This window comes from Malus sylvestris, chromosome 4 (genome assembly GCF_916048215.2).
Source record: "Malus sylvestris chromosome 4, drMalSylv7.2, whole genome shotgun sequence".
NCBI lineage: Eukaryota > Viridiplantae > Streptophyta > Magnoliopsida > Rosales > Rosaceae > Malus > Malus sylvestris.
In genome coordinates, this window is record NC_062263.1 from 30225595 (window position 1) to 30241274 (window position 15680).

The window sequence follows — 15680 nt, forward strand, 5'->3', positions numbered from 1 at the left end:
CAAAATAATTAAAAAGAAAAGTCGGTGATCCAGCCAAGCCAAACCCAAATATAACTTGGATAGGCTTAAAAGTAAATACCTAATGTTAGGTAAAGATAGACATCACTGTTAAAGCCGTTACATAGAGAAGTGCTATGTTGTACTGTTGTTCTATTACTTGTACTATATTTTTTATTAAAGGTAAGGTCGCCAACGCATATAAGTTTCATCTTTATTAGAAAAATAGTACAAATAAATAGTAAGAATAATATTTTTACGTTATAAAAATTTTTTCTTAAACATTTTTTTTTACAAGTGGACTGTTGAAAAATCTCAACCATTCTTTTTCGTTCCTTGATGTGTAGCTACAATGTCTTCATGTTTTTTTTATTTTTTTATTTTTAGCTAAGTTAAAGTTAAAGAATAATTTTTTAGCATTGGTGAATCATACAATAGTGATCAGAAGAAGATTGAAAGTCTGTGCGAGCCTTTTTGGCATCCAGAAGGTTGGACTTCTGTGATCAATCCACCAATTAGTCCTTTTTTTATTTGTGAAAAAAAGGTTAAGAAGATTAATAGTTAAATAAACTTATTTATTAAATTTGAGAATAATTATCGTCGCATCGTGTTTATATTCTTCCTCCTTCACACTCATTTTATTCTTTACTTTTTTAGGGAGTCAACCCTAGATATACATATATGTATCGGTCCATCCATGTTATTGTTATTATTTTAAGAAATATAATTTTTAACCTAAACTAAAAATTACAAATAGGTGAATTCAAACTTTAATATAGAAGAGAGAGCAATTTCATAAATAGGTCCACCGTTACATAGCGTCACAATTCAATAACGAAGTCGTCTCTAAGATTTCAGGGTTGTCTAAATCATCACTTATCATTAAATTAGACGATGTATTGATGTTAGAAAATAATCTCTTAAATCAAAATAAACTTTAGCACTCACCGATTACAAGTTTACAAATGCCATTAATTATAAGTAAAAAAGCTACAAACATAACATTCACTAGATAATAAAAAAACAGTTCAATCTAAAACAACTAAACATGAAAAAAAAAAAAAAACCCTTCAAAACTCTAACTTTAAAGTTCACTTGAATGATAACCTTATTATATAATAAAATTGGAAAACTATCGTTTTTAGGGTGTTATTATTGACAATCAGAATATATCATTGCACTAGAAATTTTTATATTAAGTGATGCTAATTGTCACATCCCGGCCCGGGAGGGACCACTTCCCCAGCCCGCTCCACCACCGTAGCACGATATTGTCTGCTTTGGGCTTACCATTCCTTCACGGTTTTGTTTTTGGGAACTCACGAGCAACTTCCCAGTGGGTCACCCATCCTGGGAATGACCTGTCTTCCTTCTCGCTTAACTTCGGAGTTCCTACGGAACCCGAAGCCAGTGAGCTCTCAAAATGCCTCGTGCTAGGTAAGGATGCAAATATACATTTAAGGATTACTCCCCTCGGCGATGTAGGATGTCACAATCCACCCCCCTTAGGGGCCCGACGTCCTCGTCGGCACACTTCCGGCCAGGGATTGGCTCTAATACCATTTGTCACATCCCCGCCCGGGAGGGATCACTTCCCCGGCCCGCTCCACCATCGTAGCACGATATTATCCGCTTTGGGCTTACCATTCCCTCACGATTTTATTTTTGGGAACTCACGAGCAACTTCCCAATGGGTCACCCATCCTAGGAATGCTCTGGCTTCCTTCTCGCTTAACTTCGGAGTTCCTACGGAACCCGAAGCCAGTGAGCTCCTAAAAGGCCTCGTACTAGGTAAGGATGAGAATATACATTTAAGGATCACTCCCCTGGACGATGTGGGATGTCACACTAATGATACTAAATTTGTAGACACAATTTTGTAAATTAAATGACATGTCAGTTGATGATTGTATTATAACTTAAGCATTGATGAACGTGATCATTTCCTATTAGTGACTCATCATTAAGTTCACAAATTTAGTCTCCCTAACATTGCCCTTTTATATTTAAAAATGAAAAATTTTACTCTGATAAGGAATGCATAATAAGATTTTAAAGTACTAACAAAAACAAATTTCTAAATATATAACATTATTACATAACATTAGATGGCAAAAATTTTGAGGACCCCTTCAAATTTGGGGCCTGTGTGACAGTACATTTCACTCCCTCCCAACGCCCTCTGAGTCTCTGTCCAATATAACATCATATCATGATATTCTGTTAGTGGAGGACTCACTTCACGTTGACATCCGCAGTCTTGATGACTCATAGCAAAAGAAAAACAAACAAATTGCTTAATCATCTTCAAAAATATAAAAGCACATACACTTTCCAACCCAAAACAAGTACGGAAAAACTACGTGGTAGCCCAAACAAAAATACAGAAACAAAGCAAAAGTTATGGTGGAAAAGGCGTTCGAAGACCGAAAGGGGTAGTGCTGTATATGTTGAGGTGGCTCTCAATCATATCATCATATATATAATTAGAAGTTTAATTAGAGCTTAATTATCTTAAGCAAGCTATGAAGATGAGGTCAAGTTTGACTTGCTCAAAACTAGATCATGGCAACTAACCATTTACTAATAAGACTCAAGAGTCTCGTATGTTTTTTTTTTCAAATATATTGATTCTGGAAATGCTTTTATTAGAAGCACATTAATTTTTTTAATAAAGGATAAAGTGTTTATTAAAAGAAGCAAAAAAGAAGCATAATTTCCTAACTTATAACTCATTTGAAAGTGTTTTTAAAATAATTAAAATTGTTTTGAAAATGATTGAAAGTGCTTTTAGAAGGCACATAACTGATGATTCTCGCACGAAACACTTCAAGTGTTTTTGCAAGATGCACTTGCATTTTTACTAATGCTTAGCTCCAAAAATAGTTTCACAAAAAAACTTCCAATTATTTTTAAAACAATTTCTAAAAGCCATTATCCTGTTAAACGCTATCGAAAGCATCTTTAGTTATCTAATTAGGCAGCCCATTGTGTAGCTTAATTGAAGTTCCCTCTTCTAGTGTAAAAATATCGATGTACACAAAAAAAAAAAAAAAAAAAAAAAACAATTCATGTATTTTATGATAGTACAATAGCAGCAGAGAAATACAAAACTGAAACAATCTCAGTTGGCTTTCGTGAAGCACTAAAATATTATGGAAGAAGAGTGAGAGAGTAGAAAGCTTATGCATGCTTTGTCGGCCATTTCTGCATCTCACTCTCTCTCTCTTTCTCTCTTTATCTCTCTTCCGCATTCACACAAGTGGATCTTCTGAATCATTCTGTAGGGTGACAAAACGAATGAACACTTGGCTTTTTATCTTCTTTTAGATTATCTTTAGATAGAAAGTTGGCAATTCACTGCACCTGATTACTTATTATTTACTCAAAGAAAAATAGAGAAGTCAAGTTCAACCTTTCCAACCATACACATCCAATGAATTTTCCCAGAAAATTTTATTTTCTTGGGAAAGTGGAGAGCATTTCTTGCTGCTTTCTTGAGTTTTCATTGCTTCTCTTTGATGGGATTCCTTTTTTTTTTTCCTCTATTGGTCATCAACTCCAGGTATGTAAAATCATTGTCCCTATCTAGTTCCCTGCATGTTATCAAAACCCTTGTATCCTTCTCAAACCTGAATCCTTTCTTTTGTGATCACCCTTCATTTTTGTTGAGTTAACTTCTCGAATTCTAGTTTTCGTCGAAAAAAATCATGGAATTGTTGATAAGAAAGTGATGTTGTGAGTGCTGAAACCCTGCAAACTTAGGGTTATTGTTTTCAATTCCATTTGGTGGTGATGGTGAATATGTCATATGGTTTGTTGATTACTATAACTGTTCTTGTTGTTGCCCTTATGGTTTTCGAATCCGAGGGGATCAACGATGAGGGTCAATATCTTCTAGAAGTAAAGAGCAGATTAGTTGATCGGTTTGATCATCTTGGTAGCTGGAATCCCAATGATTTCACACCTTGTGGATGGAGAGGTGTGAATTGCAGCAACGGATACAATCCGGTGGTGGTGTCTCTTGACTTGAACTCCATGAATCTTTCAGGTTATTTGTCTCCGAGCATTGGTGGATTGGTTCACCTGAACTATCTTAATCTTTCTTTCAATGAACTGACTCGGACTTTACCTAAAGACATCGGAAATTGCTCGAGTTTGGAGGTTCTAGCTTTGAATAACAATAAGTTTATAGGTCAAATTCCGAAGGCAATAGCTAGACTTTCAAGTTTACGAGTACTGAATATCTGCAACAATAGATTATCAGGGCCTCTCCATGAAGAGATTGGAAATCTTTCATCCCTGTCCCAGCTGATTGCGTACTCTAACAATCTTAGCGGAATTCTGCCGCTCTCTCTTGGAAATCTCAAAAGATTGACGACTTTCAGGGCGGGGGAGAACTTGATATCCGGAAGCTTGCCTGCAGAGATAGGTGGATGTGCGAGCTTGCAGTATCTTGGTCTAGCGGAAAATCAGTTAACCGGAGAAATGCCTAAGGAGCTCGGGATGCTTGAGAAACTGAGAACATTAATTCTTTGGAGTAACCATCTTTCCGGGGTTATTCCAAAGGAGCTTGGCAATTGTACAAATTTGGAAATTCTTGCCCTGTATCAGAACAAGCTTGTGGGAGAGATTCCAAAGGAGCTTGGAAACATTGTGTATCTGGAGAAGTTGTATATTTACAGAAATATGTTGAATGGGACAGTTCCAAGAGAGATTGGCAATCTTTCTCTAGCAACAGAGATTGATTTTTCGGAGAACTTATTGTCAGGAGAGATCCCAGTTGAGCTCAGCAAGATAGAGGGATTGCAATTGCTTTATCTTTTCCAGAACCAATTCACAGGAGTTATTCCAGATGAGTTCACAGGTCTTACAAACCTGACTAAGCTCGACCTCTCTATTAATTTTTTAACAGGTTCAATTCCTACCGGATTCCAGTACTTGACTGAACTGATCATGCTGCAATTGTTCAACAATTCGCTGAGTGGCGTAATCCCTCAAGGCCTTGGAGTGTATAGCCGGCTTTGGGTGGTTGACTTATCCGAAAACTTCCTAACAGGGGAAGTTCCTCGTCATCTCTGCAGAAATTCTAACATGATATTGTTAAATTTGGGGTTTAACAGGCTCACTGGGAATATACCAAATGGAATCACAAGCTGCAAGTCATTGGTGCAGCTTCGTCTAGTTGGAAACAACCTCACGGGGACTTTTCCATCCGAAATGTGCAAACTGGTTAACCTTTCTACAGTGGAGTTGAATCAGAACAAGTTCAGCGGCGCCATTCCTCCGGAAATTGGTAACTGCAGAACTTTGCAAACGTTGCACCTTTCGGACAACTACTTCACATCAGAGTTGCCTAGAGAGATTGGTAGCCTCCCACAGTTGGTGATCTTTAATGTCTCATCAAATTCTCTTTCTGGAAGGATACCGCCCGAAATTTTCAATTGTAAAACACTTCAACGGCTTGATCTTAGAAATAACAACTTTTCAGATGCATTGCCAAGTGAGATAGGAACACTTTCTCAATTGGAGCTTCTCAAGCTTTCTGAAAACAATCTTTCTGGGAACATACCAGTTGCGCTGGGAAACCTCGTGCGTTTGACTGAGTTACAAATGGGTGGCAACTCATTTTCTGGTAGCATCCCAGCTGAGTTGGGTGCCCTTTCGAGCCTGCAGATTGCGTTAAATCTCAGTTTTAACAACCTCTCTGGCGAGATACCTCCTCAACTTGGGAATCTTATCTTACTGGAATTCCTTCTACTCAATAACAACAATTTGACCGGTGAAATTCCAGGTTCTTTCGAGAATCTTTTGAGTCTACTTGGCTGCAACTTGTCGTACAATGCCTTGACGGGGCCTATTCCTCTGTTACGGCTCTTTCAGAATACGACTGTTGACAGCTTTGTTGGGAATAAAGAACTCTGTGGCGGTCCTCTTGGTGAATGCAAAACACCACCATCTTCACTCTCTTTTACTCCGGATATGGTGAAGAAAAACCCCCGCTTGGGTAAAATCATCGCTATCATTGCAGCAGCTATTGGTGGTGTTTCTCTCATGTTGATTGCAATCCTTGTATATGTCATGAGGCGTCCCACAAGCGTAGTTGCTTCATTGCAAGAAAAATCACTCTCTTCGCCGGTTCTGGATATGTACTTTTGCCCAAAGGCTGCAGGGTTCACTTTCCAAGACTTGGTTGCAGCGACTGAAAATTTTGATGAGAGCTATGCAATTGGAAGAGGAGCTTGTGGGACCGTGTACAAAGCAGTCTTACCGAGGGGTCATATAGTTGCTGTTAAGAAGGTAGTATCCAACAGGGAGGGGAGCAATGTGGATAACAGTTTCCATGCTGAAATTTTAACTTTAGGAAAAATCAGGCATCGAAATATTGTAAAGCTATACGGCTTCTGCTACCACCAGGGTTCCAATCTTCTGCTTTACGAGTACATGGCAAGAGGCAGCTTGGGAGAATTGCTTCATGGAACATCTTGTAGTCTTGATTGGATAACGAGGTTCATGATTGCTCTTGGGGCTGCTCAGGGTCTCTCTTACTTGCATCATGATTGCAAACCGAAGATCTTTCACCGTGATATAAAGTCCAATAACATTCTTCTTGATGATAAGTTTGAAGCTCGTGTTGGGGATTTCGGGTTGGCAAAAGTGATCGACATGCCACACTCTGAGACTATGTCTGCAGTTGCAGGTTCTTATGGATATATTGCCCCTGGTAAGCTATCTTTTAACTAATCTTAATACAATACCGCTCAGAAGATCAATTGATATAACCCCCGAACGCTATCTGTTATAGTACGGATGATTAATGCTATAGATACTGATACATAATCTTTTGATTCCAGAGTATGCATACACTTTGAAAGTCACAGAAAAATGTGACATCTACAGCTACGGAGTAGTCCTTCTGGAGCTGCTGACTGGAAGAACGCCTGTTCAGTCGATAGAGGAAGGCGGTGACCTGGTAACGTGGGTAAGAAACTATTTTCTGCACCATTCTTTGTCTTCAGGAGTACTCGATGCTCGATTAGATTTACAAGATGAAGGTACTGTCTCTCACATGATTAATGTCTTGAAAATTGCTTTGATGTGCACAAGTACGTCCCCTTTCGACCGCCCGACCATGAGACAAGTTGTTTCCATGCTTATTGGGTCAAATGAGTGGGAAGGACACTTTGAAAGTGATTCATCAAATCATGATACCAATTCCATGGATAATACTGAACCTTAATTCCAATTAATCCTAAGTTTTCTGGTGATTTTGGTTTAGCCAGGGTGAGTTTTTCACTTTTAATTGCCAATTATATATCCCTGTATTATTTAAACAAATACAATAAGCTTCTCCCTGTGCATACACCCTATGGCTTCTCTTCTCGATCCATTTACGTGGATAACATGTTCCGTTTTTCATACAGGAAGCAGTCTATATCTGTTATGATCTATATTTGATGAACTTTATACAGTTTTTGATTCATTGTTTGCTCTGTTATTCAAGTACAATACATACTGTTTCTCCAACGCCCGAAAATGTCGTTGACAACTATCAAGCATCTCTTCTCTTGCTGGATCTAATAAACCCGCCTTGCAGCTCAGTGTACGGCAGTGCTCTGCCACTAACTCCCTCATATCTTGTTCCAATCCAGTAGTATCCTCCCTAAACCTTGACAATATCCCCACCTCGGATCAACAAGCGCTCTTTTGTCGAAATCAGGGTTCCATACTCCTTGACTCTGCCTAATACGCCTGTCATTAAGGTGATCGGAGGTGGTTTGATCATGATGAACATGCTTAGCATTGTCATCAGTGCCACTGTTCGTCGAAAAAACACAACTTTTGAGCCTATTTACTAGGCCTTTCATATTCGCATTCGCTTTGATCTGCATCCGCCTAATTGATCGGGATTGCATGATGTATATCCGAGGCTTAGCTGCCTTGATTGAAAGGGTTAATTTCTCTCTTCTACTACTAGCTAGATAGGGTTAAGATTTGTCTGAAACAATAGATAGCTAGGCTTCATGTATATATATTCCCAATTGATGACTAGCTTGGCGGCCAAGTTACTTCCTCTTTGGGGTACTTCTTTTTGCTCACTTGTCTTGATTAGCGGTTTTTGGTGGTTGATCTGGAGAGGATGTTCAGTGTGTCGGGAACACGGTCAGTACACCAAGTTTCATAATACAAGTAGTTGGATATTTGGAGAAAAAAAATATTCAACCACTTATATTGTAACACTTGGTACACCGGACCGTATTCCTGGCGTATTGAAAAATTTTCTCGTTGATTTGGTATTACTCACTTTAGTTTAATTTTACCATAATCATCATTACTAATTTACTACATCTAAAGATATTAATTAACTATTAATTATAGTTTAGTCTGATCATCATTAATTCATTATATCCAATATTAAGTGGTAGTTCTCAATTAATTGTTAATTTTACCATAATCATCATAACAAAAAATTGGAATAGACAAGAAGCACATTCAACAATAAGACAAAATATAAAAGGAAAATCATAACCCACCCTATCAAGCAGAATGCCGCCACCGCCGCAACCACTTCGTCAGCAGCTACAAGTGCAGCCGCCCTAAGAACACCAACTCTGTGTTGAATTCAACGAAGGTTTCATATCACAAAAGTCTTCAACCCACAACAAGAAAGTATCCCCGGCCCAACCATATTTCGCCACCAAAATCGTCACACAGGAGGGGAGAAGAGTCACTGGATCTGAACCACCATCACCTATCTCTGCAAATAAAACCAAAAGGAAAAAGAAAAGAAATAACTAAAGGAGCATCTAGAACACCATGGTTTTGGGCAAAGCCGCAGCACGCTCCAACTAGAACCAAATCCAGGATAATTGTTGCGCCAAGCATCTAAACCGTATATTAATTAAGGGAACTTTAATGAAAAACTACCGGTACTATTCACTTTAATAAAAAATCATATTTTTACACTAAAAAGTCAATCCTGATACTATTCACATTACCCTTTATTTTGTCCTTATCGTTAAAACTCAACGTTTTCAAGCCATTTTCATTAGTTTTCCTATTAATTAAAGGTAACAGACATTGCCAACATGTTTTAGGAAAAGAGAGTAGAAAATCCCAATTATCAAATTTTAAATGAATCCTTATCGGAGATTAGGAAGTTATTTTAATTAATTAATCCAGGTGAATTAAGGATCAAACTAAAATTAATATTGTCCTTGTAGGTTTAGGAAATAGTTGGAGCTTCTTCCTTGATCGATAAGGAAGGGGTCTTATTTCCTTTTAAAAACCCTAAACCACACTACTTCTGTTACTTGCGCCCCAAATATTCAAGTAGCATTCGTCTCTGCTATCTCCATTCCATCGTCTCTCACAAACCCTAATCCCAATTAAGAAGTGGTGATCTTTTGAGTTCCAAGAAACCGAAATGGCGACGAAGATTACGTTGGATTATGTGCGAAAGCTTCAAGTTGAGTCTTTTACAAAGATGTTGGCGGAGGTGAAAGCGGTTGCGAAAAACCGAGACGAAGAACTTTCTATGCTCGAACAGAAAGTTTTGCTTGATCTCTTTCAAAACAAAGGCAAGAAATCCACAGAATCGAAGAAGCGGAAAGCTGCTTCTGCTTCTAACAACCAGAAAATCAAGAAGCATAATTTCGGAAGCAGCAGCCGAAGCATGCAAGATGAGTACGTATATTATAAGGATTGTGATGAAGAAGATCATGAAAAGAAAGCGAGGACGAAGAAGCAGAAGACGGCCAAGAAAGCGGAGAACGTGAAACTATCAGCTCCTTCAATTCCTCTTCCACCGCCGGAGTTGCCTAAAGAATTCAAGGAAAAGATTGAAACAATGCATGGTTTCCAAGTGCAATTGATGATCCAGAAGCAACTTTTCAAGACTGATTTGAGCTATGGTCACGACCGTCTCTCGATGCCAAGGAATCAAGTGGTTAATAAGCACTTTCTCGGCGAACACGAGAAAAGATTGGAGAACGGCGGAGTGGTGGAAGTGAAAGTAATAGATTCAGGCTTAAAGGAGCGTAAATTATGGTTGGCCAAGTGGTTTACTCATACCCAAAGCAGCTTTTCGTATGTCCTAGGCAGGGGGTGGAGAACAATTTTGAAGGATGAGGAGGTTGGGCTTAATGAAAACGATGTAATTCAGGTGTGGTCGTTTAGATATATCGATCCCAATCCTGATATCAAAAAAGAAGGTCTCGGATTCGCACTTGTTAAGATTAGAGGTGATGTGAAAAAAGACTTCAATGCTAGTACTAGTATTGAGAGGCAGCAAGTAATTGAATCTGCAATTACCAAGAAAGATGTTAATGGTAGTACAAGTACTGATAGGCAGGAAGCTATCGTATCGCAAGTGATCAAGAGTGATGAGATGGAAACAGATGCCAATGTTAGTACGGGTACCGAGATGCCGGAACCGGTTGACTTGGCGATGATCAAGAAAGAAGAGAGGAAAAAAGATAGCATTTGCAGTACCGCCACTGAGGAGGCTATTGAATCATCTAAGGCCAATAACAAGAGTCTGCAGGCAGCGGTTAAAGCCATGAAGCATGTCAGCCTAAACCTCAAGTTTAGAAATGTAACTTTTAGACAAATTAAGACTTATGTTTCTGTTGTGTAAAACGATCCTTAGTCTTCATTGAGGGTTACTTTTGTTCATATTTTTATGGAAGAGATTAGATGGTTTATGTTATTATTCTTATGTATTTTTCCACAGTAAGTGATTCTTAACATTTGAAGAGTATATATGTTTCAATTACGGGCTAGTTTCATTTAAGGTCATGTTAACAGCAACTAAACCTCCTGTGCATATATTAATGTGTGCTGTAATGCAATCTTCGGAGACGGAAAAAAGAATGTAGCTAGGTTAGTAGGATCACTTGTATTCAAATGTACAATGACCTTTTCTCTAGTACTTGTATGGCCATCTACTCCATTGATTCTTGGCATCTCCCGAAAGCAGTGAGATCCTATATGCCGCGTGATCAAGTGATCAATAAGAACTTTCTGGGCCAAGACGATGAAAGGTTGAACAACAGAGTAATACATGTGAGAGTGGTAGATCCATGCTTAATGGTGCATGACGATTTATGGTTGACCAAGTGGGTTACTCAAACCAAAAGCAGCTTTAGCTTTGCCTTAAATAAGGGTTGGAACTCAATTTCTACGAATAAGAAGGTTTTTTTGAGTTAACAATCCCGATCTTGGCAACCAAGAATCTCTGGGCTTGGCAGTGGTTAAGCTTAAAAAAAATGTTAATGGTGGTGCTAGTACTACTGATATGCAAGAAGCTGCTGAATCGTCGATGATGAAGAAAGATGAGGAGGGGAAAAAAGATACAAACGGTTGTAGTAGTAGTCGTGGTGCTAGTGCCAGCGAGGAAGTAATCGAATCATCCACGACCAAGAAGTAGAAACGCAACACTTGTGAAAACTGAGACTGCTGTTTCAGTTTTGTAGATACTTTAACTTTTAATGAAGGAATTTTTTTTTTGTTCACATTTTTATAGAAGATTATATTTGACGGTTCAATATGTGATTCTTAAGTACTTTTTTGTTGTATGTTATATTCTCAATTTATTGATGGATAGATGATTTTCTGGATGTGTTTATGATGTAACGATGAATTTCATATTTTAAGGATTGATTTTGTATTAGTTTTTCTGTAGATTAAAACATACCATGTTGGTAAGTTCTTAGTCTCATGTTATTTTCATGGAGATCGATATCCATTTTCCAATATATGGATGGAAAATGAAAGCGTTTGATGGAAAATGAAAGCGTTTGACGTTAGCTCTCTACAAACCACAAAGTGAGCTCTCCTCTACCTCTAGTAGTCCCTGAAGTGGTGCTGCTGCTATGTCCATACATTATACTGCAATGATTCTTGGCTCGGCATGGCCGATAGCAGTTAGTTTCTGCCACTTCCTAGCGATTTCGACGGGCTTCTTTGCTCCGATTGTGAGTCGAGGGAATGTGGTAACTCTGGTTGTGAGACGATGGAATGTGGTGATTGTGTGCTTGCTATAGTTATGGCTATTGTTGGTTATGTATCCATAAAGGCTTGCTGTGGAGACACAATCAGCAGATTAAGGGATAATATTACATTAGGGGTGATATATCTTTTATTTTTCTGCTAATTAATGTGGATTTACACGTTAATCCTTGCTACTTTCATGGAGAACCATGTGAGCAGTTACTAGATCACTAGTTAATCAATAAGAACACTAAAATTAGATGAACGCTCTGTATTCAGGTTCACCAAAATGGATCCGTATGAGACGCGAATTTAGGGTGTTTTAACCAAAATACAAAACAATTAGTACAGTGTATTCTCAATCTCTATCTCAATTACAAAATCTAACTCACAGCAGTTTGGTTAATTACTTGGCAGTCAAGTTACTTGCTTTTTGGCTTCTCTTACTTGTTTGTGCTTAGATACTAATTAACATTGCTGTCAGTCAGTTAGTCAAAATTAACCGACTTCAAAATATTCACTCCTCCTAGTTGTAATAGGCAAGTAAAAATCCCACACCATTTAGGACATTGTGAACCACAAAGTAAAGATTAATTAAAATTACATCTAATTTATAATATACTAATTGGATATATGGATTTTGTTTATTTGAGAAATGGATCAACGCTTTGCATTCGGGTTCATCAAAAATTCAAAATGGACCCATGTGAGACTCAAAATGAAAATTTTCATTATCTTGCACGAGCAGATGACATGAGACGAATAATTATACCCAAGAATTTTATTTATTTATTTATTATGTGTAAGTATTTAACATAAAATCAGAAAATTGTATGGTGCATTCTACATCTTAGATGATCAACAGCACGTATATTAATCACTTGGAAGTCAAGTTACTATTTTTTTCCCCATCTCTCGTACTTGCTTTTGCTCAGTTACTAATTTACGTTGCAGTGAGTCAAAATTAAACTGACTCCAAAACACCCACTCCTTGAAGGAAAAGGACAGAAAAAATTTTGACTCCTCGTAGTTGCAATAGGACATGAAAAATCCGACACCATTTAGGAAATTACAGCCACCCCTTACATTACTTAATAGATGGTTCAGTTTTGTACACAATAATTTGGCAAGAATTTACCAATGGATCAAACACTGTACGAGGCTTCTCAAGCAGGAAACATGCTACTGCTCTTGCGCCGAAACACCAATGGCGGTGGCGGCCAGCGTGACGTTTGCTTCCTTAACAAGACCTGTTTCGCCGAATTAAGAAACCAGGGCGGCTTCACTCCGATGCACATAGCGTCTGCGAACGGATACTTGGACATTGTGAAGGAGAATCTTTGCCGCTTCGGAGCGACAGTCTGCCATCTCAGAGGAGGAAAACGTGACTTGACTCCTCTCCATTGCGCTGCCATCTGCGGCCGCGTTGAAATACTGAAAGAAATCATCTCCGCTTGTCCTGAGAGCCTTGAAGACGTAACCTTAAGCGGAGAGACCGCCTTTCACCTTGCTGCTAAAAACAACCGAGTCGAAGCGATTCATGTTTTGGTGGAACTGACGGTCGACTCACCAATGATCACGGTAGACATGAAGAGGAAGATCCTTAACATGAAGAACGTAACGGGGAATTCAGCTCTTCACGTTGCCATCACTGAACGGCGGCACGAGGTGGTGAGATGCTTGGTTGGGAGTGGAGTTACGGAATTAAATGATGTGAACGAGTGTGGTCTCACGGCTCTTGATCTGGTGCTGCGTCTCCCCAAGATTAGTAAATCATCGTACGCCGAGGATAAGAAAGCGGAGGGTGTTCTTCGCAGCGGCGGAGCTTTGAGAGGGCGAGACTTGGCGGCAGTTAACTGGCTTTACATGCCATCAAAGGCAGAGGCCCGCCGTTCCGGGCTGCGAAAAAGAGTGACACGGCTGGGTTAACTCTCGATCGTTTATTGATTAAGAATGCTAATGAGCTCGACTTGCTAATTGAACTAGTTTAAGGATATTATGATTTGTCTAATACACTACTGCTTTTTAATTAACTTATCCTTTTCATGATTAATGTAATGGGTAATGCTAGGGGAAAAAAATTTAAACTAAATTTGGTAAACCAAATGATGTGATTATTGATGATTAAATTGTTATTAAGTGTTGATTAACGTGTTTATTCTCTATTTGTGACATATTATTTGGTTCGCAAATTTGGTTTAGAAATCTGATCTTCCTATCATTATCCTAATGTAATTATTTAGAATATCCACATGGCAGCTGCACCCACTCAAATAAGTGACTAGATTTCTATGTGACGTTAGTCGTGGGGAGACAAGTATTATCCTAAGAAGATTTATAAATCTAGTCAAATAATTGACTAGATTTTGATGATCAAACGATCTCTGATTCAATTTTTTTATTTATATAGAAATGATTTTCAAATGAAGGTTTCTAAAGGGTAGTGTTATCCACACAACTTTTTTTTACCTCTCATACACCACATATTGATTTATGTCATTTGATTTTTTTCAATTCATTCGATCTGACGACCGTAAATTGAAATGAATGAATGGATCATCCGTTATAAATTGAACAATTCAGATTATGAAGTTTATATGGTGAAGATAAATTAATCAAAATGATAGAATATGTGGATTCCTCCAAGCCGGGAACACAAGTACTATCCTAAGAAGAAAATGATATAAAATTAGAGTTTATATGTATATGTGTGTATGAATAAATTAATAATACTTGTAACTACCGATCAAGTGGATGCACATAATCACCCCGTGCAAATAACGTATGATTTTCACAAATTTCATATAATTTTCATTTGAAAATCATTTATACAAGAAATTATCGAATATCGCTTAGTTATCCACATGTATAAAAAAATTGAGGGTGTATATGCCAAAAAACGTACTCATGCTTTTATTTGATATACATTTGGAAGCATATCTCCAATTCAAACTATTTTTTATAAAAATGATACTGAAATGATTAAGAAATTAAACAATCCATATTATGAAATTCGAACAATGAAAATCCTTTTGGTTTGCAAATGATGAGTGGATGCATTTACTAAAAAGAAACAGGACAATCATTGGCAACAAGAGTAACCAAAGCGCGTCCATGCAAACATCTTAACAATAGAATTAAGTGCAACTAGAGCGCCCTACCAAATAGGTACATTGTCATCTAGACGTTATGTGGCCCTTATACAATATAATGGGGAGAAAAATCGATGTATAACATTGTAACATTGGTACAAGACGCTACGATTGTAGTGTAGGGGTGGGGTAACGAGTCATTGGATTGCAGTTTACTAGGAGTTCCCTCCCTTCTGTTCCTAACTTGATAGATGTTGGGCCTGACCCGACTATACTTTGCTTGTTATTGGTCCAATAGACTCCGGCTGAATCGGATTCAAATGACCCAATGACTAATGTTGAAAAAGCCCAATGGAGGCTTGTCAGCAACTTTTTATTTCTCTCTCTTTTTTATGAGAAAAAAGGTTGATAAGAAGCCATTTTCCCGTGTGTTATAAAAATTTTCCATGTGATTCGCAAGTAAAAAATGTAAGAAGTCGGATGTGGTGTGGGTTACTTCAGGTCCATGCTCTGAAATTATCCGTTTAGGTACGGTTGATCATTGTTCCAATTATTATTGTATTTTTTTAAACAAACAATATTTTCTTTTAAACAAAC

The 15680-nt window shown here is 38.0% G+C and overlaps 3 protein-coding genes across 3 annotated transcripts; all 3 read left to right on the forward strand.

Moving 5' to 3' along the window:
• The first annotated feature begins 3178 nt into the window (after nt 1-3178).
• LOC126618576 (probable leucine-rich repeat receptor-like protein kinase At5g63930) lies at nt 3179-7485 on the forward strand. Its single transcript, XM_050286682.1, has 2 exons — nt 3179-6721; nt 6852-7485. The coding sequence occupies exons 1-2, from the start codon at nt 3793-3795 to the stop codon at nt 7235-7237; spliced, it is 3315 nt and encodes a 1104-aa protein (XP_050142639.1). The 5' UTR covers nt 3179-3792; the 3' UTR covers nt 7238-7485.
• Nucleotides 7486-7614: 129 nt separating this feature from the next.
• LOC126618578 (uncharacterized) lies at nt 7615-10720 on the forward strand. Its single transcript, XM_050286684.1, has one exon. It carries the CDS (start codon nt 9425-9427, stop codon nt 10634-10636), a length of 1212 nt encoding a protein of 403 aa, XP_050142641.1. The 5' UTR covers nt 7615-9424; the 3' UTR covers nt 10637-10720.
• A 2411-nt stretch (nt 10721-13131) lies between these two features.
• On the forward strand, nt 13132-13920 carry LOC126618322 (ankyrin repeat-containing protein BDA1-like). The gene has a single exon (XM_050286356.1). The coding sequence runs from the start codon at nt 13132-13134 to the stop codon at nt 13918-13920; it is 789 nt and encodes a 262-aa protein (XP_050142313.1).
• The last annotated feature ends 1760 nt before the right edge of the window (nt 13921-15680 follow it).